Below are 26,600 nucleotides of genomic sequence, written 5' to 3'. Positions count from 1 at the left end.
CATCAATAATGGGGACCTATCATGCTTTTCCTTTTTTTCCCTTTTCCTTTAGTGTGTTATATAGTTTTTTGTGTATGTAAACAGTCTGCAAAGTTATAAAGCCCAAAAAGGGAAAATCTCTCTCCCGCAGAACTTGTAGCAGGATGCCGCTCTGCTGACCAGTCAGAAGAGTGTGGGCGAGCTGACCAATCAAAGCACACTAGGCTCATAGAGAGGCGGGGCTTAAAAATACAGCGCTCTAACAGAGGGTTTCAGAGAGAGGGTGAAAAGAGATGTACAGTATGAGAAAAATATTGTGTTTTTAGAAAACTGAAGCATGTAAATCTATTCTAGTAGATGCCAAAAATACAATTATATACATGGAAAATGAGCATAATAGGACCCCTTTAAATACTATCATTTCATTTTAAGAAAAAAGTATCATTATTATGACTGTGATAGTGACTTTAAAATCTGGTAATGTAAAAACTACACTGTTTTTGTCACAGCGGATGAGTGGATACTTGCCAATAAGGAACTGACAGAGAAAACCAAGTACACCATCACAGATCTGCCTCGGGAAGCCAAGATCCTAGTTCGAGTAAAAGCTATTAATGCTGCTGGAGCCAGCCCACCTCGCACCACACAGCACTCTATTCTGGTCAAAGAGGTTATTGGTAAGCTGCTTTAATCACTGGATCTACTGCTAAATGAAATAAATACGTCTAAATAAGGTCATTTGAAGAATATATTTCACAATAAGACTGCTTTGAATTTATTTCCAATAGAACTATTTGATGGCTGCTTATAGAAGCCAATTAAAGTTCATAGTTCATCCAAAAGTGTTATCAGAACTTTTTTTAATAGACATGTAAGTGCTAAGTGTTGCAGCTGATATGAAGCTCGTTTTTTTCAGAGCCTCCGAAGATTCGCATACCTCGGCATTTGAAGCAGACATACATGCGCAAAGTCGGAGAAGTTGTCAACCTTGTTGTGCCGTTCTTGGTAATGCAGCAGTTGTTAAAACTTGAGGAAGTCCACAAAAATGCAGCCTACATATTTTTTTATTTAAGCTCAAATCACTTTAGTTTAATTCAGGTTTCAAATTGTTATTGACATTTTAGAATTTCAAGTGTTTTCCCCAAACCGGTGAACAATGCTAAAGGATGCATGGTCTGTCCACAGGGCAAACCCAGGCCAAAAGTTAACTGGCTGAAGGACGGCCAGCCTATTGACCCCACACAGGTCAGCATCCGCAACTCAGACTGCGACAGCATCATCTTCATCCGTAAGGCTGAGCGCAAGCACTCTGGGAAATATGAGATGACTGTGCAAGTGGAGAACCATGTGGACACAGCTGTTCTGGACATCCAGATAGTCGGTGAGCTAGTTAGTCTGCCTTTTAAGCCTTGGACAGTAGTTGTTAAACCTCATGACATCCTGAATATTTTTAATACTTACGTTCAGTCTGATTAACCCATGAAGACTGATGCAAAAACGTGTCTGTTTCTATCACTTCTGCATGTGATTTTTCAGCGCTGTTGTACATTTATTGAAAGAACGTGATCTAACAAAAATGAACATTTGTAGGTTTGTGACACAAACTCAAACACATGATTGAGCAAACAAACAAATGAATAGGACTAAAGGTCACACATCATTTGCATATTATCTTTACTCTGATTGAACAAATCCATAATTAGCACTTTGGAACCAATCTGAACTGCACTCTGAATGAAGCTGTGTGCTCTCAGTGCAGCAGTAAAGGAGGCCCTGCACCTTTTACACAGTGATAGAAAACACAGCAGCACACAGAAAACGCTGATACTTTTCACTATGGCCTTCATAAACCTTTATGCACTGTAACTTCTCTGGTGGCAGATTGAAACAAATTTAAGGGACCATCACCAAATTCAGGTAAAATTACAGAATAATTCCATTGATTTTTCAAAAGGTCTGCATAATTAAAACCTTAAGACATGAACAAAATCATTCATAGTGGTTTGATGTAAAATGCTCTGTTCAAAAGATACTTACCAGGACAGAATTGTTCACAGTAGTGATGATAGGAACCAGACATCTGAACTGTTTAATGCCTCTTGAAGCTCCTGCACATAAAGCTATTACATAAATTGGTTAAGAATACACTGCCTGATGCCTGACACACAGTTTTATGATAGTTTTGCAGTAAACATTTGGCCTGAAATGTACTTTTTAAAATCTGTTCATGGTGAAGCAGTATATGCAGGGTGTCACTGGGCAAGATGGTCCCCAGTTAGACTATTTTTAGATTTACCAGTGCTGTAAATCTACCATTATCAACAGTACATATAAAAAGTCAGAAGTCACTGGTCATTTTGGATAGTAAATAAAATGGCTTTTTTGCATTGTAGACATTGTGATCTCTGGTATAGTTCTCTACAATGAACCATTTCATGTCAAACCCTTCTAAATAACTTGGTTTACATCTCATCGACTGAGTAATGCAGAGATGTTGAAGAATTGGTGGAATTCTCCTTTAATAACTAGCTGTCATTGTTGGATTTGTAGCAGGGTGCCACTCTGCCAGAGGTCATTTCTGCAGTTGTTCAGTAGTCTAAAGCTGACAAATTGTCTTTCTTTGACACTCTCTCAATCAGACCTTCCTGGTCCTCCCCAGTGTGTCAGAATTGAGGAGGTCTGGGGCGAGAATGTAGCTCTGGACTGGACGCCACCCAAAGATAATGGCAATGCCCCCATAACAGGATACACCATCCAGAAGGCAGACAAAAAGACGATGGTACAAAAAACTTTCTTATTTCCTGGTGTATTCCTGGTTTGTTTTACATCCATTGCAGTTTTTAACAAGATATGCTGTATTCTGTGTGTGTGCTTGTGGGGAACAGGAGTGGTACACCTGCGTGGAGCACTACCACCGTACATGCATCACTATCAGTGATCTGGTGGTAGGCAACGAGTACTTCTTCAGGATCTTCTCTGAGAACATGGTGGGCCTGAGCGAGAGTGCCACCACTACTAAAGACAGCGCAGTCATTGTGAAGGAGGGTAAGTCCTGACTCCAAGGTTGGGTAGCTCTTTGGTGCAGTGGTCTAAATCTCTGTAAGTTAACTGTTGGTTTAAACTCAGTTTAAACGGCTTTGCAAAGGGTTAGTAGTATAAATCCTGCACCTAACAAAATATCCTATAGAGCACTGGATTTTAACCTTGGCTGAAGCGAATTTGAGTAGAGCTTTAATGAATCTGTAAAGTTCAGAAAGGAAGTGTAATAGAAGTTGTTTGTTGTCCCCCTTGAATTAACAGTTCTCCGTCCTTCAGTGCTCTGCTTTGTTCCAGGCAACTAACCGGTGTCCAGTGGTGCTTGTTGGTAAAAACAAGTACTCCACATCTGTAACTCAAGTCCTGAGTTGTGCAATATTGAAGAAGGTCTTTAATGAGGGTTAAGAGTTAATAAAGGGATCATTCTTCTGAATTGGTTCAGAGTTCAAAATACATTTAGGACTTGGATTTTAGACTAAAACCTCTTTGCTCTGTCTTTCACAGAGTAGCGAACCCCTCTTCATCTTAACTTCTGAAAGACTCAGCCTCTCTGAGATGCTCTTTTTACACCCAATCATATTACTGACTTGTTGACAATTATCCACCATGTGTTTTTTAGCATGACACAACTTTACCAGTATTTTGTTGCCCCGTCCCAGCTTTTTTTGAAACGTGTTACTGGCATCAGATTCAAAACGGTCATATATTATATATGTATATAAATAATAACATATATCAGTTTCAACATTTGATATGTTGTGTTTGTACTATATTCAATCAAATATAGGGTTTAAATGATTTACATATCTTTGCATTCTGTTTATATTTCCATTTTGCACAGCATCCCAACTTATTTGAAAATGTAGTTGTACATTTAGCTTATTACTATTTTAGTTAATAGTTTAAATAGATCATAACAGAAACCTTGTAAATAACTAAGAATACTTAATTGTTTCTGTCAAATCTTTTTTTTTACTGTGGGTGTTGTGATTTGAACTAATTCAGTAGAATGGTCCATTAATGGTATAGCACAAATATCGGACTATAATGTAACACGTTGTCCCATAGAGCTTGATGATAAATGAAACTGGTGTTGTCTTTTCCTCATCACATAAGGGAAATTCCCCCATGATACAGCACTCGGCCCGTATCATGCACAGTCCCGCTCTCCCTTTCCCCCCTATTCCTCCTCTTCTCCCTCTTCCTCCTCTTCCTCCTCTTCCTCCTCTTCCTCCACTTCCTCCTCTTCCCTCTCTGCCTCCTCTCGTTCTCGTTCAGGCATGAACCTGAAGAACCCGCAGTACATTGACTACGACTTCACAGAACCACCCAAGTTCACCCAGCCTCTCGTCAACACCTTCGCCATCGCTGGCTACAATGCCTCTCTTAACTGCAGCGTCCGTGCCAACCCACGGGTAATGTCCCTATTAGGTTTATTACCTGCCTACACCAAAATCTTGTTTGCCACTCAGTTGTAGAATTACTTGTGTTGAATGAAACCACCGAGCATCATCTGTTGTAGGGTTTTATGTGCGATAAAGCTGTTGGATATTGTGATGACAATGCAAAATATAATGTAATGTAATGTCAATTTTGATGAAAAATACTTATATTTTGCTATGTTTTTTCATTAAACTAAAGTAAAATACACCTTTTATATTGCGTAGTACCTATTTTTTTATTTAACAGTCAGTGTTTTGTCTTGTCTGTTTTCCATTTAATATTGCCATACCAGCCTAAAGTGATCTGGATGAAAAACAAGATTATGATCTTAGATGACCCACGCTACCGCATGTTCAGCAATCAGGGTGTGTGTACGCTGGAAATCCGGAAGCCCAGCCCATTTGATGGAGGTGTGTATACCTGCAAGGCCATCAACGACCTTGGGGAGGCACAGGTGGACTGCAAACTGGAGGTCAAAGGTCAGTGTGTGTGTGGCAGTCTAAATACCCTATGCTCTGTTGTATCAGATAACAGATTAAACAGATTATACATGTGATTATAAGCACCTGTTTAATTACAAATAACAATTATGTTTCAGGATATTCTGGAGGACCACTTTCCAAAACAAGCTTAACAACAGGCACTTAATATCAGGAATTAATTTAAGGAGAATTAAACAGGTTTTCAGCTTAGTTAAGTCATTCAGAGTGGTTAGAAGTGAAATGCTCCATTCTAGAGTAATGTACCATGTCAGAATTGTTCACAGTGGTGGTGTCCGGAGCCAGATGTCTGAAGAGTTTAATGCCTCTAAAAGCTAACTCACAAAAAGCTATTACATAAAAATGGATACAAATACGCTGACTGTTTTGAGATAAGGCTTTGGCCTAAAATGTACAATACAAGGTGTTGTATGGCAAAGTAGTCCCCAAAGAAAACTTTTAATAGCTTGTCGTATTTTTCTATAATTACCACTATTCTGCAATTATCAACATTACAAATAAAAACTCAAAAAACACATGTCAGTTGACTGGTGAATTTGAATAGTAAATAAAATGGCTATAATTGTTTAGTAGGCATTGTGAATCCTGATTCCTATCACCACTGTACAGAAATTATGAAATGTTTCATGAAATATTTCACATCAACCTTTTTTTTTAATTCAATTCAATCTCAATGATTGAATTATGCCATTGAATTATAAAATTTTCAAAAATCAGATACCACCAGTATATACCACACACATATATGTCTACCATTAAGGCCTTCATTGCTATCATGACAGAATTTGCGAGCAAGTTTTTGGAAAGTATTGTTACAGATTAGATGTAAACACATTGAAGCTCAGTAGTTATGTCTCACGGGAAAGAGGGTAAAGCACCTCTACCAGCATCATCATGGTCCTCATTAAGTATCTGTTCACCCTTTCTTTGGGTCTGCATATGTTTCTACATGTTCATATTACATCAATGACCATATCTTTGGTAGACAAAGTGTCAGATGTGATGTAGCCACGTTTAGCATTCAATCTCATCAAACACGTCTGATTGAAATTATCAGCTCATTTTTGTGAATTGAATTAAGAGAGATAGAAGAGGGAAAATGTTGATCTGTGCAGAGCTGACACCCCTACCTTTTGTACATAATTATTGCTTTTCACTTCCAGATACAATTACTGGCTTTTTCTTTGTTGAATGTACCTTCCTGGTTTAGTTGTCCTGTTGTAAAAGAATCCATGTATTTCCCACCCTCAAGCTGAGATCAGAAACCTTGACCAAGACCCCTTCATCGACAAAAGAGAGCATGACACTCAGGATTCATCATCTCACCTCGACCACAGTTTCCACAGTTTGAAAGATAAAGGAAAAATGGTGCATCTGGGACAAGTAGTCTAATGTTAAGAATTTTTCTGTAACATTTCATAATGACATGTCTATATAAATAGCAACTTAATCATTATCTAATTGTTTGTTACTGATATTTATATAATAATTATATAATTATTACTGACCTACAAAAAATTAAGGAACTGTAAATGCTTTTTCAGAAATGCTTTATGTTTTAGTGCAATAAGGAATAAGATACAACATTTACAAATGCATTATAAAGTTGTAGTTTTATAATATAAAACTAATTCTTGATTATTAATGTTTACGACTACATTTATCAACCACTAATAATTCCTTAAGCATTGGAAAGCAGGAAAAGATTATGCATTGCAAAACAGTAAATAACTACTTAATCATTTCAAACAGGATGCAGACAATTCAGTCATCATTATGAATTGATATGCAAGTGAATTTCAGTTTTGAGTTATATAATGTCATATATAATGGCTATTTTGTATCATTTTTACCAGTATTAAAAAAAAAACAACAAGGTTGTGTTCCAGCAGTGACAATACATAGTTACTTTATAGTTATTAACAGTCATTAATATACTGTTAGGCAGTGATTAGGTTGCTGTTGGGGCCTGTTATTATAAAGTGCTACCAGTTTTACTTATTGTTTCTTTCAAATCTGCATCACATGACTTCTATTACTCTGCCATACGTTTTCACATCACCAGCAGATGGAGACGTTCCCCACAGTCTGTGCTTTAATCCTCCATGTTAAATCTATAATGACTAAGTCAGCGATGTGGCCTGACACATACATAACTCCCTCATGTAAACACTGGGTTTAACCCCTCTTCTCTTCTCTCCCCCCAGTCATCACACAGGAATAGTGAATGTGTTATTCTCATCTAAGGTAAGCTTTCATATGGTTTCGAGCATATGAAGCTTATTTATGTCATTCATTCTGCACCTCTTAATAATCCCGCTTTTGCTCTTCTGCTCAAGTACATTAATTATGTCTAGTGCCTCATTAGTGACATTAGAAAGATGGTGAGAGCTTTTGTTTACATGTGAGCTGTACTGTAGAATGCTTTCAGTGTTTTTCTCTGCATGCTGATATAGCAAAGCTCTGACAGCTGTAGGCTGATGTGTGCATCTGAGGAAACACCCTCTGTCTCTAATCACCTGGACACCAGGGTGTGCCTCCGCTACTGTCTCAGAGGACAATCTGCTGCTTGTGTGATCCCTGTTTCCATAGTAACTGTGCCTGTTGCCTCAATAACATATCCCACCAAGAGGGTGAGTAAGCTCGTCCTGACTAGACTCAACTGCTAAGACTGGCGTCCGTGGTCAAACATCTTTTGTGACTTGTTGTTTTTCCAGATGTTTGCAGCTACAAGGCAACCAGTATTTTAGCCACGGTTCATTTTCTGAATGTTACCTCGGGAGAGTAGAGTCAGCTAAGCACTTCACAACAAGCACAGATAAAAAGCTGAATGGTAAAACATTCCACTGTCTTCTAGACTAAAAAAGTGCAAAATGAATTGTTAACTTTGCTGATAAGTGCGCAGACGTGAGATATGATTCAGCAGATATGACTGTACTCACAGCTTCAGTGTGCAGCGCCTGCCCAGTACTGACGTCTTTTTGTCCTCATCTTGCTCCTGCTCCCTTTTTCTGTCGTTATGGCTCTCTGTCCTTCCTTAGCTTTTCTTTCTAAAGCTACTCCCTTGATATGTGGAGGACACTGAGCATCCGGCCTGCTGTATACTGCAGTCTGTCCATTTTCTCTGTCCTCTTTCCTTCTCCCAGTCCAACCCTTGACCCCATTTGTCTCTGTCCCTCAGGAGGCTTTACGTTCTTTGAGCTGATGAAGCGTGGAGTTCCCTTACATCTTATTGACAAGTACATGAGCGACGCAAAGCCCTCAGAGTCTGAGAAGAAGGGATCTGACTGACGGCTGATTCACCCAGAGCTTCCCCAGTAATCCCTGAGACCCCATCAATGACGTGTGTGTCCAGTCTTTGGCATGGCATGTGGTGTTCGGACATGGACCTATAGTTCCCATAGAAAAGTCTGTTCATGACCAGCTGTACCCGTCAACCCTGCTTTCATGAAAGGCTGCTTTTCCCAAAGCCCCGTTGAAGCTCAGATGCATGTCTACAGTTGAATTGGACAGTAGCTTCAAAATACATAAGCCGTTGTATTATGAAAGATATTTAAGGCGTTCAGTGATTAATGTGGTGATGCAGTCATGCTGTCATTTTGTTCTGGGTTCAGGAAGTAGGCCTAGCCGCTCCCACTGAATAGGATTTAGGATATTTTTTTTTCCTTCTCTTTTATTTTGTTCTTCCCAGGTGTCTCATCCTCCCTCCAGTATATGTGATGCAGTATATGTGATGAAGTAATTCACTATGCAAAGTAGAAACAGCATAAATCATCTCTCTGACGGTCAGCATGTTGTATCAGTTAGAAGTGCTTAGCCTGTATTTCTAACTGAACCAGTGCAGAAGATGAAAATATTTGTCTAATGTGTTAAAGAAGATACATTGTTCCATTTAGCATGGTTGAGCTGAATAAATGTCACAGTATGAAAACTATGCTTTGTGTTTTTTTTTTATTTAGAAATCTCTACTGTTTTTGCACTGTGTTAAGAATGAATAATAGGCTTTATTCTTCTCAGACAGTTACCTAGACACCATTAACACCAATAAAACGAACAACAGCATTGTTATAATAATGATAAAAATAACAACAGGAAAGACCAATATGTGAGGTTTAAAACCATTAGTGACTGTAACAACTTATAAAATAATAATACTTTGATTATTTTAGATTCAGCATATTGATTCAAGTTGGGTCCTGAATAATCTTACTAAATGTACTAGTTAACATTCTTCCGAAACTGTTCAGTATTCCTGTATATCTGGTGTTTTTACCAAAATGTTGTGTTCATACTGTTCTTAAAATGTGCTACTGTTATTACCAAAATGTGCTAGCTAGCGTTACTCACTACTCTTACAGTTCTTATTAAAATGTTCTAAGGTTATTTCTACAGTGTACTAACTAGTGTTATTACTGTTCTCACTAAAATGGTATGCTATTGCTAAAATATATTAGCTTGCTAGTTAATACTAAAATGTGCTAACTAATGCTAGAATGTACTAGATAATGATATTGTTCTTATTAAAATGTACTAATGTTTGTACTAAAATGTTCTAACTGTTCTCACTAAAACATACTGTTGTTACTAAAATGTACTAGTGTCTGTTTTTGTTGTTCTTGTTCCAGTTACTCATATGTAGTTAGTGTCTTCACTAAAATGTACTGATGTAATTGCTAATGCACTGGTGTTCATACTGTTCTTACTAAAACGTAGTAATGCTGTTGCTAAATTTACTGTAGCTAGCACTATCAGTGTTCTTACTAAAATGTAATATCCGGTGTTTTTCTCAAACTGTTCTTAATACATGCACTAGCCAGGCCGCTTATTAAATGTACTAGCTAGTGTACTAGTACAGAGAACTCCAGCCCTCCGATTGGAGCACAGCCCTGAATCCGTCCGCTTCCGGGCCGCAGCTTCCTGCTCTTCTGGCGTCCCTTGTCAGCTCCGCGAAGGAGCGAGACAGAGAGAGCGAGTCCTGCTCTGCGCTCCTCAGCATGTCTGCGGACACATAGCCGCTTTGGGGCCGTGTTTCTCGGCGGAGACTCGGAGCGGGTCAGTGTGTGGGCTGTGTGTGAGTGAGTGAGTGGGTGTGTGAGTGCGCTGGCCCGGCGCTATGCCGCGGTGGCCGTGGCCGGAGCCTCTGTCTGCCGCGCAGCTCCGGCGGCTGGAGGAGCACAAGTACAGCGCGGCCGGCAGCTCTCTGCTGGAGCCGCCCTGCCAGATCTACTGGAACTGGCTGGTCCAGCAGGTGCCCACATGGGTCGCCCCCAACACGCTCACCATCACCGGACTTCTCATCAACGTCGTCACGACCGTCATCCTGGTGTATTACTGTCCTACAGGGACGGAGGAGGTAAGCAGAGCGGCTCGCTCACACCGCCTCTCTGACTCGGCCTGTTTGAGCTCCGCTGAGGCGAATAACTAAGGCAGACACAGAGGCTGTCTGTTATCTCAGCAGAGCAGAAGCTCTGAGGCTGGGTCAGTCAGCGCTGGCCCTCACTGTGGGAGCACTGCCCAGGCTGTGGAGGCCGGTCTGTCACATTTAACTGATCACAGAAATAAGCTCAGCACCTTTGATTAGGACGGTCATGCGCAGTTATCGCTTATGGTTAGGAATATCATACAGTCATCATATGAAAGTAATAATACAGTTATTACTTGTGGTTTTGTACAAAATGTACTCGCTAGTGTTCGTGCTAAAACAGATTGAAAACACTTGTGCTGTACATGCATAACAAACAAAGAATGTGTGTTTATGTGAATACATATATATATACGCAAACATTATAGTTTATACAGACATATGCAAAAGTCTGGGCTCCCTAGACAAATTATGTGTTTTGTTGATTAAGTGAAAATAACTTAACACACCATCTACAGACCCCTGCACACTTCAGTAAACATTTACTGTTCATTGGAGAAAAAGAACTAAAACAATGGCTGTTGCAAAAGTTATGGAACATTTTGTATTGTGAGTTTTTTGTATTTTTCCAGTATGTTAAATTCTGCTAATAAATAGAAATTGTATGCAGAAAAATATTTATATTTAGGTGTGTTCTCTGTAGACGACGTGTTAACTTATTTTCACTTAGAAAACCAGCAAAACGTCATTTAACTGGGGGTGTTATTAGTCATCAAACAGCCGTAACTAGTGATCTGGAAAATCATTATGCAGTGTCATCACTTCAAAGGAAGTTCTGTATACTCTGTACTTGTGATTAGGAAAAGCACACTCATCTTTTTCCAATATAAACATCATTGTTTTTTGAAACCTTTGCAGCATTACGTGAAATTATTAGTGTTAATCCTGATGTTAATACCCAACATACTGTATTGTCAGGTCACAGGTCAGTTTTGATAAATACGTTTTATCTGCCTGGCTTTTTTATCAGTCACTCTTGACCATTGGTGTTCTCTGTACGCAGTGACCTGGGTTCAGTCTAACCTTGCTTAGTTGGGGGTGTGTGGACATAACCCCTTGCTCATATCAGGATCCGCGGACTGCAACCTAGAGGCAAAGTCCGGGTTCCGCTGCTCCTAGTTTATTGCCACAAAGATCAGTAAGTCCCTATGACAGGTTAACCCACCTGTTCCTGCAGTGCAGCGGTGTAAGATAAAGCCTCACCTTTGTCCCTCTTGGCGAAAGGTCTGTGGAATTCTGTGGCAGAACAAAGGAATGAGGTCAGCTCTTTTCTGACTAACAATAGTGCTGCTATTAGGAGAGGCGGTCTCCCAATACACTTGTTGGTTAGGTATAGATGAAATACGCTGCTTAGTTAAATATTAAATAAAGTTAATATATCCTGCTAATATATTTATAGACAATATAATAAGTATATCATAAATACAGTAAATATATTTTACTAATATTATCACAAGTGGGCAATTGAAAATTTGAAACAAATATTTAGCATACACACATGAAATGTAATTTGTTGTAATTTGCATTAAAGAACCCGTATCCTACATTTTCTTGTATTTTGTGTTTTCCCCTGAGGTCCACTTATTACATTTGTGTAGTGTTATGTGTCAAAAACAGCCAGAATTAATTTTTGCATGACTGTTTTCCAATCTCTCTTTAACACTTTAGAATTAAACAGGCTGTTTTTGTTACTGTGCCTTTAAGACTAATATATAGAGATGATCTCTGTTCTGATTGGCTGTCCTGTATTGTGTCTCATTCAAAAAGCAGCCCTGGCTGAAGCACTCTTTATAACTTCAGCATGAATGGGCGGAGCTAAACTGCTATAGGCTGAATAGGAGGATATATGTAAATGAGTTTGTTTTTATGACATCACACAACAGTACATATAAAACAGGCTGTTTTTACAGCTTAGTTTCTATATACACCGATCAGGCATAACATCTGTGCACTTTGTAGTTCTACAATTACAGACTGTAGTCCATCTGTTTCTCTGCATGCTTTGTTAGCCCCCTTTTACCCTGTTCTTCAGTGGTCGGGACCCCCATGGACCCTCACAGAGCAGGTACTTTTTGGGTAGTGGATCTTTCTCAGCACTGCAGTGACTAACATGGTGGTGATGTGTCTGTGTGTGTTGTGCTGGTCTGAGTGGATCAGACACAGCAGTGCTGCTGGTGTTTTTTAACACTGTGTCCGCTCACTGTCCACTCTATTAGACACTCCTACCTTGTCAGTCCACCTTGTAGATGTAAAGTCAGAGAGGACAGCTCATCTGCTGCTGCACAGTTTGTGTTGGTCATCCTCTAGTCCTTCATCAGTGGTCACAGGACGCTGCCCACAGAACGCTGTTGGCTGGACATTTTTGGTTGGTGGACTGTTCTCAGTCCAGCAGTGACACTGAGGTGTTTAAAAACTCCAGCAGCACTGCTGTGTCTGATCCACTCATACCAGCACAACACACACTAACACAACACCACCACATGAGTGTTACTGCAGTGTTGAGAATGATCCACCACCCAAACAGTACCTGCTCTGTGAGGGTCCATGGGGGGCCTGACCACTGAGGAACAGAGTAAAAGGGGGCTAACAAAGTATGCAGAGAAACAGATGGACTACAGTCTGTAACTGTAGAACTACAAAATGTACCTGTATTGTAAGTGGAGCCGATAAAATGGACAATGAGCATAGAAACAAGGAGGTGGTCATAATGTTATGCCTGATCGGTGTATGTGGATTGTGTGGACTGAGGAGTGAACAGTATGTTTTTAATCTTTAACAATGTCCATATACTACATCAAACCATTCAAGAACGTGAGGAAAATTCAGTTTTCCATGATGTGGACCCTTTAAGTATTTTATAGAATGGATATAAGATATTTGATATCATGAATGAGCAAGATATTATTTTATTCTTTTAAGTAGAAAATGCACACATTTCAGTTTCACCCATGTCATGCCTGCTTAAAACATGTGAAGGAATTTAGTCTTAATGAAATAAGCTTTTTATCAAAATGTGAGGTTTATATGCAGAGTAAAGCCCAGAGTAAATCTAACATTGTGGTATGGAAATTTTGATTATAGGTATTAACTATTAACCTGCAAGATTGTTCATCCGTAGTGTTATCCTTGACTAAGTTACAGTGATATAATATGTGGGCTCCTGCCAACGCAGCTAGAGTAGATAAGAGTGCAACAGCGGCTTTCCCTGAAATGAAGTGAAAATGTTGATTACACAACACACTGGTCAGATTAGCTGTGTAGGCCAAAAAGGTTTTATTGCTGTTTGTGAAACTGTACTGTACTGGCTTGCCTCAGTGTTCGAATAGCGAGTAAAACATGCGGCCTCTTTAGGAAAATAGTACATTTGATTGTTGGCCTATTGTTACACCTTGTACTGTTCTTTCAGATTAAAGTTGTGAATGACTGATCACAGAGCCCTCAGATGATCTTTAAAGATTACAGACCCAGATTACAAATTACATGCTTTGTTGATTTTTGAAGTGAAACTAAATTAGCACAAAACTTAAATATCACTGCTGTCTGAACAAAACCTTGTATCTCCATTTTTGTCATTTTTCAGTTTTTGACATAATTTGAAAATACCTGTTTCCGTTTACATTGTCTGTAAATTTCATGATGAACCGACCAGAAGAAATTTTACTTAAAAAAAAATTCTGGTTAAACTGACTTGCATTAAAAGTGAAGCGTGTTTTTTCCTTCTCCTGTAAATTTTGTAGAAGTTTGGAGCTTTTGACCTGCCTGGTGGAAATGTGTAATTGCATGCAACACATGGAGGAACATTTTGTACTGTTGGCTGTACTTGTGAATCTGATGGTTTCAGGCGCATTGAAAGAGTGTTTAAAGAGAACTCAGTCAAAACTTGGTGAGGGTCGTGTCTGAGGATGTACGTGAATCATCTATTATTGTCATCATATCTTCATCAGTATAAAATGGATTTTGCACTTGAGACCTGAACATCGAGCCGGATCTTCTTTTTGAGGCTGTGTGTGTGATGTTTATAAGTCCCAACACCTCTGACTTTTAAATTATTATTTCAGGCTTTACAAGGAGACTCGTGGCAGCACAGCATATTTTAGCTACTTTTCCCTCAGTAATCCTATCATTTCATGATTTTAACAAAAATCTTTCATGGTTCAGCCTTATTATTTAGTTAAAAAAATAAAACATAAAATATTGTACTTTTGTACATTCCATTTTTTATGCTTTATCCCCCCCCCCAGTATGTTAAATTCATCAAATAAATAGTAACTGTGCATTAAAATGTGCAGAAGTGTGTTCTCTGTAGAGGATGTGTTCCTTAGAAAATCAACAGAACGTTTTACTTAGAAAATCAACAAAACATAATTTTTCACATACAACAGTATAATCATATTATCATAAGACAACTTCAGATAAAACAGCCATATAGTGACAATCCCACAGTCTAGGCTCAGTGTTTTGTGTCTGAATATGCTCATATTAATTTGAAACCTATATTGATTAGACATTGCTTTGAATACTGAGCATTAATCTTATCTAAGCCAAAACTTCACTGTGAGATGTGGACGTATAAGGAAGTTGCTACTGTTGAGGATTTACAGGGAACTTTGAGAGGCCAAACTGCACAAACAAGCATGTCAAGTATGTTTATGCTGTTATAAAATACATCTGTAAGCGTTCTTAAATTAAATCAATGTTTAATAAACAATTATAAAAGTCTTAACAGCAGTCATATCACAGAAGAAGTGCCTTTACATATAAAGAGTTAAACTTAGCAGAAAGGAAAGGAGATAAAAAAATTGTTCCTGGAGCTAAGTTTGTTCGGTCCTGCTGTGTGAACTCTGATAACCTGTCCAACCTCCAGGAAGTAAACAGAGGAATTTATGTGACATGCAAACAGGCATAGGCACAAATCTATTCATGAATAGAAAATCCTCCTCAAATGGACGTTTAGTCTTTTCTTGCCAAATTACCAAATGAGTCGCTCATAAATTGGGAACAGCAAAGTGTCGATATTGTCGATTCTCAAACACACGGAGTATAACGTGTGCTCTAACCGCTGTCTCTTCCTTTCTCTCACACTCACACAAACCATTAAAAATCACATCATTACTTAACACTAAATCCAACACAGGAGTCCTGACTGTGCTCGTGTTTGATTTTGCTAGACGGAATCAGCGTTGACTAGTAAACAAGTCAGCTGTTTTTCATAAAACTGTTATTGTTTATGTTGTGCCAGGTTTTGCTCCAATAGGCTGTCCTACTTTCCATGTGCTGAAACTGTTCTTTATTTCTCCGGGCTGTTTCTGTAACACCCCTACACTGCACTGTGTTTCCTAACTCACCTGATTCAGCTCATCAGTGGCTAAGTGGTTATGAAGCCATATGTAGTTGATTTATGTGTGTGTGTGCCTTTATAAAAAGGTGTTTATAGGACTGATAGTTAGTTCTGGCTGTTAAATCTAATTGGCCGAGCCTCGTTTGAAGCCGTTTTAAATGTGTGATAGACTCACACACTTGACTTGAAGTCTGTATTAATGGGCTATGTTATTAAAAATCATTGTTTACATATTGTTTATGGCAGTGTTTCTCAACCACAGGAGCACCCTTTAGTGGTCCTCAGGCCAGTATTGAGATGGATCCATTGGTCCTTATTGGGCCAGTGATGACACTTTATGTCCTGAAAATTGATGAAAAATAATTTACTTAACTGGAAGAAAGAAATTTAAAATGTTTTCAAAAAGTAAACAGTATGAACACAAGACCTTCAACAACAGCACACAAAGCAGCTTTATCTATTTTCTGCCTCCCCCCTTGTTTCACTTGTCTACCAACAAGTGACTGGTATAAAAAGTGTTGCAGAAACATTCTGCCTAAAAGCACACTCACATTAGAGTAATCTGCTGAGATTTTATGTTCTGGGCTACATGTTGCAAATCTGTGCTAAAAAATTGTATTTTCTTATCAGTGTTACACATTTCATATCTGTGCTGAGATTCCAACATTCCAAGATTCCTAATATCAACAATGCATTGAAACAGACAAAAAGTTTTTTGCACTTGCATGTCTGAGGTAAGATTAGGTCTTGACTGCGTCTCACCTCCTAGACTCCGGGCAGTGATAGAGAAGTTAGGGCTTAGTTTATAAACACAAAACACATTTCTTTTCTCATTTCAAAATTTCATTTAAGATGATTCTGAGAGGGTTTAAGATTTCTTTGGAAAATTGAGAAATAAAAGAAAGCAAAAAAGTATTTTTTTGCTTCCTTGTGGGCCTTCATGCCATCTAGTGATAAGTAGGTGGTCCTTGAGGTGTAAAAGTTTGAGAGCCGCTGGTTTATGGAGTAATCTTTGATCGCTATGTTGCTCGGCAGCCATAACCTACTATTGAACTGTTGTGATTCTCATTAATAATACAGTAATTATTTATTTAACACAGGTGTATTTTATTATATTGCATTTTGTTGCTGTTTTATACAAACATCTCAAAGCTTCTACTTTGCATCGTGTCATAGAACATCTCTTTAACATGCTAAAATCACTATAATGATTTGTTCTACAGCTACTCATTTTCTTACCGTGCTTTCACCAGTCCACCTTTTAGTCTCTGTACTAAGACTCTCTCTCTCTCTGTCTCTCTCTGTCTCCCTCTAGGCTCCAGCATGGGCCTTTATTCTCAGCGCCTTAGGTCTCTTCATCTACCAATCACTCGATGCTATCGATGGGAAGCAGGCCCGGAGGACCAATAGCAGCACTGCTCTGGGGGAGCTCTTTGATCATGGCTGTGATGCTGTCTCTACAGGTACAGCTCCTTTAAAGGCTTTTAATTTCTCTCTCTCTCTGTCTCTCTCTCTCTCTCTCTCTCTCTATCTCTCTCTCTCTCTCTCTCTCTCTCTCTCTCTCTGTCTCTCTCACTCTCTCTCTCTCTCCCTGTTTCTTGGTGTGTCTCTCATGCTCTGATGTTTTGTTCTAATATTTTGTACTTAGTTGATGCCGTTTCAGTAATATACAGTTGTATGAAAGTTTGAACACCTCTGGTCAGGTGGGCTAGGAACTAGTTGTTCCTTGAAAACAAAAGTGAAAATAAGTTACCACATCCTCTACATAAATTTGGGTTTTTTCTGCAAATTTTAGTGCACAATTTCTTTTTATCTGCTTGCCATACTTTACCATAAAATATACAGCAGAAAACCTTTGCAGAGGCCACATTTTATGTGTTAATGTTTTTTTTTCCTTTGTTTTGCTAAGATCAGCAAACAGTAAGTGTGTATTAAAATGTGCAGAAGTTTGTTATCGAGGATGTGTAACTTATTTTCACATAGAAAATCAACAAAACATGTCATTTCAACAGGGGTAAACAGCAGCCTCTGACAACCTTTCATTCACCTGAATGTACCAAATGTTTTAGTAAATCTGTCCGTTTTGTTCCGTTGAGAAAGCTAAGTATAATGTCTGAATCACAGTTGCTGTGTATTTCCTCTTTATCCTCTCTGCAGTGTTTGTTGCTGTGGGAACGTGTATATGTGCTGGAATCGGAGCGTACCCTAACTGGATGTTTTTCTGCGGCTTTGTTGGGATGTTCATGTTCTTCTGTGCACACTGGCAGACGTACGTGTCCGGAACACTCCGCTTTGGAATGTGAGTACATAAGATGTCTTGAAAATCCAATACACAGTGTTCAAGCCACACCTTAGACATGGCACTGATTATAAAAAGCTCAGAATCGGTTGCATGTGTTAAAAAGATGATTCTGAACAACAAGGAGAAAACTAATGACTTGCACTCTAAAACAAAAAAAGGCAGTGCCTACTTAGCACTCAAGAGTGTTGCAGATATACAATAAATACTGATTTGTAATTTTTTCATTGGACTCTATAGTTTAATTGGGGACCCTATGGGGCCATCTAGGCATTTAGAGAAGGATTTCTAATGATTTGTGGGAACGAAACAATGTGTAGTTCATTTTCATTGACTTAGATAGCACAGCTAGGTTTCCCATTGGTTAGGCCTTCAGGAGCTCAAAAGCAGGGTTTACACATTAAATTAACCACCAACAAAATTAGGAACTGACAGTGGAATAAACTAACCACATTTTGATTTGCAATGAGTGGAACCATTTTTTTTTTAAATCATCTGTAATTCTAGATACATCAGTGACTGTGAATACTCATGACTATAAGTTGTAGTCTAGGCAGGTTTCACTCAGATGTTAAAATAGGAAACACCAGCATCTCCGTCTTAGAGCTTTTTACTGAAAGAGTCATTGTAAAACTACAATGCAAAATATATATAAATATAGATGTTAATGCCTGTTACAAGCTTCATATAAAATGCTTATTCATATTCATAATTAGAAATATGCTAGCTAATGTAACCGAGTTGGCCATTAGAAATGTTCTCCTTGCACATTAAATTGTCCAGCACTGTCGCATTAGCGGGAGTCTGAAAAGATGTGGTGGCTGGCTTCACATGACACATGATTTGTGTGATTAAGGGAGAGTTGACAGAAACTAAATTGAGGATAAAATTGATTGAAAAAGGTCATTTAGTGATGTTTAGGTTTTACTGGCATGTTAGCTTTGTGCTAACATACTATTAGGAACCCCATAAGGACGCTAGCAGAACGTAGCATTCTCGTAGTTTTTTTTCCCTTGCTTTTTCATTAAGTTATGAAGGCTTAGCTAGAATAGTCACAGTTTGCCACTCTTTAGTTTATTATTTCATTTTGTTCTTTATTCAGTGTTGATGTAACGGAAGTCCAGATTTCCATCATAATCATGTATTTGATGTCAGCCTTTGGAGGAGTGAGTCTTTGGGAGACTACGGTAAGGCCCACCACACACACACACACACACACACACACACACACACACACACACACACACACACATTATTACTGCATGACAGTCCATAGTTCCTTTAGTACATTTACAGAAACAGTCTTGATCTTATGAAAAAGGGAAATAATGTGAAAATAGTGAATGCTTCACCAGAGTGTTTAGGCCTTGCCTGCAAAATCACATCATTCAAGCCCCTCATTGCATCAGTTAAACAGAGCCTTTCTTTCACTTTTACTCTGTGCCTTCTCTGGAAACTTGACAAACTGGGCAAGGCAAAGGTAAATATGTCTAAGAGCTAGTACCATAGCAACAAGTCATCTGTGGACATGATCTGGCCTGACCAGCAGATGATGGAACCACTCGGCTTCTTTTCTCATCATCCACAGCATAGAAGGAGTTGTCATTTGAATTGTCATTCCAATTTCATTTCTCTTTATTTTGGTGCAGTTGCCAGTGCTCGACATTAAGCTGCAGACCTTTCCAGTTTTGGGCATCATTGGAGGATTCCTGCTTTCAATGTACAACTACTTCTCTGTCATCCTGAGCGGTGGAGTGGGCAAAAACGGCTCCACAGTGGCAGTAAGTGATCCTGAGCTCTCTTATTAAAGGAGCATGTAATGTAGTTTTGTTGTTGAATTAGATTTTACAGTTACACCATACATTCATTGTGATCTAACCTATTTTAAATTAAGTTTATATCTAGACATTTGTTTCTTTCTGAGAGTTCTTCCTCTGTAATGACATTATTAGAGTTCATCTTCTCCAGACTAGAGACTTTGAACAGTATGTAGATGTTATATGTGTACTCTGATCTCCTGTAGGACACCAGTGTGTTGTCTCCTGGTCTGCACATTGGCCTCGTCCTCACCTTGGCCTTCATGATCTTTAAGAAGTCCTCCAGCCATCTGTTTGAGCGCCATCCATGCCTCTACATCCTCACCTTTGGCATGGTCATCGCCAAGATCTCCAACAAGTTAGTGGTGAGTGCTAGTGCTCTTAGCCTTTGTCTTTGACAAGTCCAGGCTTTGGCAATTTGCTCAGTAGCTTTCAGTACTTGCTGGTAGTTCAGGTTTCATGTTATGGTGTTTGAGACAAAAGTTCACTTGAAATAATATATGAATAATGCAGTCTGGGGTTGTGGGATGAGCTCAACCCAAGAATTGAATGTGTGTCTGCACATTTGCAATGCCCCTTCAGAGAGAATGGGATTTTTTTAGGATGGACTGGTACCCCTGATTCTGTTCAGTTCATTGCAGTTCAGTTTTATTTTTATAGTATACATTATCAAAAATCAGCTTTACAAAAACCAGCTTTACTAAAATCAGAGTCTAGGTCCTTGATGGGCAGGCTGAAGACAACAGTGGCAAAACCCCTCTGGGATGCCTGAGGAACAAATCTTGAGAGAGCAAAAGAAGTCAAAGCAATAGATGAGTGTTCTGTTTCAGTGAGCTGCCTGTGGGACTGCTTTAAGCTTTATTTAGCTCCATTAACACTTCACTTCCTGACAGCTTTGTGTGTTCTCCCCAGGTGGCTCACATGACCAGGAGTGAACTTCACCTCCACGACACAGCCTTCATTGGCCCTGGTCTCCTCTTCCTCAACCAGTACTTCAACAGCTTTATTGATGAATATGTGGTCCTCTGGATTGCTTTGGTGAGTCGCTGTAATCCATAGTTATGAGTAAGTAACTTAGGTTGATTGAGCTGCTCACCACTGTAAAATTGGGAGGGACATAGCAAGATACATTTTTTTTGTGGCGAATTTGTCTGAACAAACAGAATTTAATAACTTCGTTTGGTAAGTTAAGGCGAGGAGCTGCACGGAGTTTATAGGAGTCATCCAATATTTTAACAACGCGACTTCTCATGTTAACTGAAATTTAATGTTCAGTATTAAAGTTTGTTTTACTGTTTACTGCCATTGTGAGGATGGTGATTTGTGTCCTATTGAAGTCGTAAAATTAAAAGTAAAAAGTAGGCCTATACTTTAAAGCTCTAATCTTTAGCAACTTATGATTATGGGCAGTGATGTGTTTTTTAAAGACGTAAATTTCCTTGATGTTTTCCTCAAGAACAGTGCTTGTCGCACTTAAGTCCTTAGCTGCTGCAGTACTGTAGCTCTGAAGGACTCTGTTGGTAATAAACTACCAGGGTGGATAAAGCATTGTTTAAGTAACTAAAGTATTGGCTTTAGTCAAGATGAAAACATCACCAAATTCAGGTGAGCCTCCTCAATGTGGGCAAACCAACAAAGGCCATTAAATTATTATCATTTATGTATACACTTAATCAAGAATGGGTAGCAAATGGCTGCATTTTTATGAAACCTAGAAGTAGGGCTGAATGATTTGGGGAAAATATCCTAATTGCAATGTATATTGAGTGTATATTGCGACTTAATTTGTGACTATTTTCTATAAATTAAGGTTCACACCTGTTTTTTGGCCAAGAATACTAGAATATCCACCTTTCAGACTTGAACCCTGAATGTAGTGTGCAAGATTGCTAGTAAGTTGTGGTTGTGATGTCACAACACATAGAGGTTTGGTTGGATATGATTGATCTAACTCATCTGCAGGCAGTTTACAAGCTCTGTGTTATTAGACCCACTTAAAACTTAGACCTTTTTTGTCTTGTAGGCTATAATTTAAAAAACTGCAGCTCCTTTGATTTGAAAAAAGCACTGTATTAAATTGTGATTTCGATATAAAAATGATTAATCTTTCAGCCCTACTCAGAAATAACGTCCAGTAATAAGGGCATGGAACACAAACTCATGACTTAGGTGGGAGGTGGAGCCCAAAAATCATTAGAGAAACAAATAATATTGAAAAAAATTCAAATATCATTTTATGGTAGAAGCCATTGTGAGTATAGTTTACATAAGGGTTGAATATGCGTAATAAAGCTGTCTAATTTCTTTCAGGACAGCTCTTGTTTTTTGTGCATTTAACTTGCTACTTATTCTAGACCTGTTTTGTAGAATTTATTTAAAAGCTGTATTTTTATAATAATAATTTAATAATATTTAATGGATTTAATACTAATAATATAATGTGTAGAACCTCATTTTTGTTCAAATAAAATCAGCATATATTTAGCCTGAAGGGCTGTAAGAGATTTTTAAAAACACATTACTGCCATGTATTGTCAGAATATATGAAGTTTGAGTCAGTTATCTTCATGTCAGGGTATTTCCTGATGTGTAGAGACTCTTGTATGGACCTCATTAATTAATAATTATTATTAGCTTAACCAAGTCAGTTGCAAAATCTTGCAGTTTTAATGTCAGGAGCTCTATTCACCCACTGCCTACATGTTGTCTGTTGCAGTATTTGACTTATTACCAATGTCTGTACTGCTTGGATCTAAAAGTAGTTATTAGCTCTTCTGTCAGCCACTCTTATCACTGTCACATTGAACTTTCAGCCAGAAAAGTCAGTGGTGGACTGTAGGAAGCTAAGTTAAATATGAAACTCTAAACCACTCCTATAAAGCCTCGTTTCAAAAGGCCTATTGCCAGATTTTTGGACATGTCATCCATAACCACCAGCAAATTCCCATAATACTGTACATTGTACTCTTGCAGGTTCTGCCTTTATGCATGTAGGTCTTGATAATACAGTAAAATGCTTATATAGAATACATAATATTTGAAATATTATGGTAACACTTCATAACAACGGGCCTAAATAAACAACAACTTAACATCATAGTATCATTTGAATAATTAACCATTTATGTAGTGGCACACAAATAATCAGTTATTATTTTGAATTGTAGAAATCAAATAGTTAATTATAACTCATTAAATCATAACTCATCAATGGTATAACTTGACATACTAAGCATTAACTTAATTACGCAAAAGCAATTCGTAATAGTTAGGAATGAATCGTCTAGGTCCTGTTTTACATGACAAAGTAGTTCTTTATTATCTGGCTACTTTGTGATGCAAACACTTGTCCTTAATGATTGGTTAATCATCACTAAGTGGTTAATATATATATTTTTAACCATCAATAGCCATCAGGTGGACCCTAACTATAAAGTTGTGATGTATTTGGAATGTATTTATATAGATATATAAACAGATGTATGTTGTATTACTTACTACTCTTCAATATAATACATTTATGAAAAAAAAGCATGTATAGTGCTTTAATTATTTAGGTTCACTAAGTAAATGGTTAATAATTTAAATAATAATTCACATATTAGCACTTGTCAACACACAAGTAACAAATATATACTTATGAACTGTCATTTACAAACAATTCTATAACAATTAAGTTGCTTCCTATAGTGGCGTGTTATTATAAGGTGTTAACAGTGTCACTACTTACTGTCCACAGAAGTGTTTTTTTAAACGTGAGTGGACAGATGGAGCCTAGTCCTTACGTGAATCGGGCCTAACTCACTGCTTTTGTGTGTACGCAGGTCCTGTCGCTGGTGGACCTGACGCGGTACTGCACAGGGGTGTGCCTGCAGATCGCCTCCCACCTGCGCATCCGGGTCTTCAGCATTACCCCACAAGGCCACGCCCATAAAGACTGACGTTTTGCCCGGCGGGAGGAGGAGGCGGGGCCACCTGAAGACGCCGCCCCGCTTCTGGAACCAGAGCAGGAGAGCCAAAACCACAGCAGCCTTGACAGTGTGAAGACCGTTGACTAAAAGACCTGAACTGAATCACACTTACACTCTGCCAGATTTCGAGTGGACGACCTGTCGTTAAACCAGACTCAAAGTTTGTCACACTGGATCAGTACTAAACACGTAGTTACATAACTGGATACCATACAATGTGATCTTACTAGGGTGTTCTCATACTTATTACTTTGAGACGGAGCAATGCATCAGAATTTAAACAATTGAAAGTGTGTTTTATGAAGAATGTGCAGAATAATTCTTAATATTTCAAAAATACGAGCTAACAAGACATGCAATCACTGTTAACTTGTTGTTAGTGATGCCAGTTGTTTCAGCTGCCGGATTTAGAACTTTGTCTAACAGTGGTGCTTTATAGGACAGGCTGTAATTGAGCTAAAGAGTCCCAAGTTCTTTTAAAAGTTTTTGAATGCTCCAATTTTATAACACAAAGATCACAGTAGTTGTAAGAAAAAAAAAGCTACTGTTGTGTTTTGGGTAGAGATCGTGCCTGGTGTAATACAAACTACCTGCCACTACATTTGCTACATTTTATAGTGTTTCCATCATGTGATCTTTTCTTTAATGCAGCATTTCTATGCATTTTGTACCCAAACAAAGAAAGAATATTTTCTAACATTCCGTAGCAGTGGTGCTGCCCATTTTGTACTTCTAGACTTTCAGAGTTTAATCCATATTCCCCCCAAAAGCAACAGTAGCTTTCTAAAATAATTCTCACGTGATTGTCCAGTGATTCCAGCATTTGTATTTATTTATTTGATCAGTTTGACTGGATTTGGTGTGAAATTGAGTCAGGTCTTGAACAAGAGTCATTTTTGGTTGTAATTGTCAGGGACTGTGGAAACTGGCACCAGGATTGTGTGTTTGTGCTAAAAACAGCAAGGACCCTCGTTTTGAGGACCACCCTGCCACATCAACCTAAACGTTTGCATTTACTGTTTTGTTCTCCAATTCCTTCTACAGTGAACTGTGAGTTCGGAGGAGCAGAGCTCCTGTGCCTGCTCTAACTTGGGGGGATGGATGATGAACGTTCAGGGTGCTCCTGTGCCTGTTTGATGATGCACTAACTCTCACAACACTGCCTGCTTTCGATATCTCCTCCCAAAGGGCTAATCTACAAATAAATTTTATGTGATTTTATGTGTAATAGAGCTTTTGGTTGCGTTGCGTTATTATTTGTGAAAGAATTCTTCTTGTAATGTTGTGGAGTTTACCACTGTACACCTTCGGAGACGATACCTGCACGCCTCTCTTTTGTGATATTCTTGGTGTTACTGGGGTCTTTTAGGTATGGATTACAGATCTCTTCAGTCGAGAGAAAATATTTTAAAATCCATAGTTCTAGTTAGAGTTCAAACGCAGTTAGATGTGGTTGGCCATTCTGCACCTTAAACACGGTGGTAGTTAATCAGATTCTACTCTGCAGTTCACACAGGTGTGACCAGATACTGAAGGATGGACGCTGAGGACATTAGAAAAGTACACTGCATAAGATAATTTGGTTCCAAAGTGAAATGCAGCTCTTTTCTAATGTGCATGTGAAAACACTCAATTAGTATTGACACTAGTCTGCAGTAGTGATGCTTAAGCTTAGTGAAGTGACCAAGCAACACAAGGGCTTGGATAATTAGATGGCATTACAAATAGCTAGATTTCCTTTTTTGTATAAAAGCATTTAGACTTCAGTTAGTTGATTTGTTAAGTTTATTGTATTCAAAACTTGAAATAGCCAATGAAACAGCTCAGGTTTTGTCCCTCTGTAAAACCTGAGCTTAAAAACTTAAAACCTTCTGATATGAACTTTTTGTAACGTTACTCCTAAATTAAAGTTTTTGTGTAAATTCCATGTATGAATTTCACAGCTCATACAGATATGTGAAAATTTTTATAAAAGTTAAGACGCCCTGTAGAAATAAACAAACTTCTGCACATTTTAGTACACAATTACTGATTATTTACTGAATTTAACATATTGAAACGTACAATGAGGCCTGTGCAAAACGTATGGCACAGTTTATATGTTGTGTTTTATTTTTTCCAATGTGTTAAACTCGGCAAATAAATAGAAATTATGCATTAAAATGTGTGGAAAAATACCATACTTAAGTGTGCTCTCTGTAGAGGATGTGTAACTTATTTTTAAAATTCACAAAAATGTCATTTGACTGGGGGTGTTCAAACTTATGCATAAACTGTATAATCTTTTGTGACAAAACTTAATGGTCCAAGATACTTATTTGGGGTCCCCACACATCCAGAAAATCATGGAAATTTATGGACTAGTCTTCCAGTCATGGAAAACACATGGAAAATATGAAAATGAATAAAATGTCTGTGAAGTATTAGTGCAGTTCTTAAAAAAAGTGTACAATTTGAGTGCCCATTCATACCTACTGTAGTCTGCAATATGGCGGCTACCAGCTGCATGTATTGTTTACTTCTAATAATTTATCAGAACTTGTGATCAAATGATGAGTTCTTGAGGAATGGTCTCTGTGTATGTCAGTGTGTCAGTCAGTAAGAAGTCAATAGGGAATGTACTGTTGACTTAAATTTACAACAGTTGTCGTGTATACCAGTTATGAAAGTTGTTCTAGTATTTGTGCTGGAAAAGTTCTGGAAAGTGATTTTCTAAAAGGACTTCCTGTTACATTCTAAATCCTGCTATACAGTGATAAGTCATTGAAACTGCTTACATTCAAACAAGTCAGCTT

General features: G+C 38.3%; 2 protein-coding genes across 12 annotated transcripts in view; both read left to right on the top strand.

The window, feature by feature from the left end:
* The window catches only part of mybpc1 (myosin binding protein C1), a 38,951-nt gene extending 30,059 nt beyond the window's left edge, over positions 1-8,892 (top strand). For 10 of the 11 annotated variants that reach the window (XM_036576693.1, XM_036576691.1, XM_036576690.1 and 7 more), the window contains 8 exons: positions 489-656; positions 896-984; positions 1,165-1,360; positions 2,619-2,758; positions 2,865-3,024; positions 4,294-4,430; positions 4,751-4,937; positions 8,140-8,892. In XM_036576693.1, the coding sequence (XP_036432586.1) occupies positions 489-656; positions 896-984; positions 1,165-1,360; positions 2,619-2,758; positions 2,865-3,024; positions 4,294-4,430; positions 4,751-4,937; positions 8,140-8,249 (1,187 nt within the window). In that variant the 3' untranslated portion in view covers positions 8,250-8,892. Of the gene's footprint in view, positions 1-488; positions 657-895; positions 985-1,164; positions 1,361-2,618; positions 2,759-2,864; positions 3,025-4,293; positions 4,431-4,750; positions 4,938-7,165; positions 7,206-8,139 lie in introns of all 11 variants that reach the window. The other variant, XM_036576696.1, reaches the window with a different exon arrangement.
* Positions 8,893-10,071: 1,179 nt separating this feature from the next.
* Positions 10,072-25,038, top strand: chpt1 (choline phosphotransferase 1). The gene is made up of 8 exons (XM_036576698.1): positions 10,072-10,311; positions 17,034-17,181; positions 17,876-18,017; positions 19,120-19,204; positions 19,667-19,798; positions 20,041-20,199; positions 20,747-20,872; positions 23,659-25,038. The coding sequence occupies exons 1-8, from the start codon at positions 10,072-10,074 to the stop codon at positions 23,773-23,775; spliced, it is 1,149 nt and encodes a 382-aa protein (XP_036432591.1). The 3' UTR covers positions 23,776-25,038.
* Positions 25,039-26,600: the final 1,562 nt, after the last annotated feature.

The sequence above is a fragment of the Colossoma macropomum genome, unplaced genomic scaffold (assembly GCF_904425465.1).
Source record: "Colossoma macropomum unplaced genomic scaffold, Colossoma_macropomum, whole genome shotgun sequence".
In the NCBI taxonomy this organism is placed as follows: Eukaryota; Metazoa; Chordata; class Actinopteri; order Characiformes; family Serrasalmidae; genus Colossoma; species Colossoma macropomum.
The sequence above is the reverse complement of the archived record's forward strand: the minus strand, read 5'-3'. Positions and strand labels throughout refer to the sequence as shown.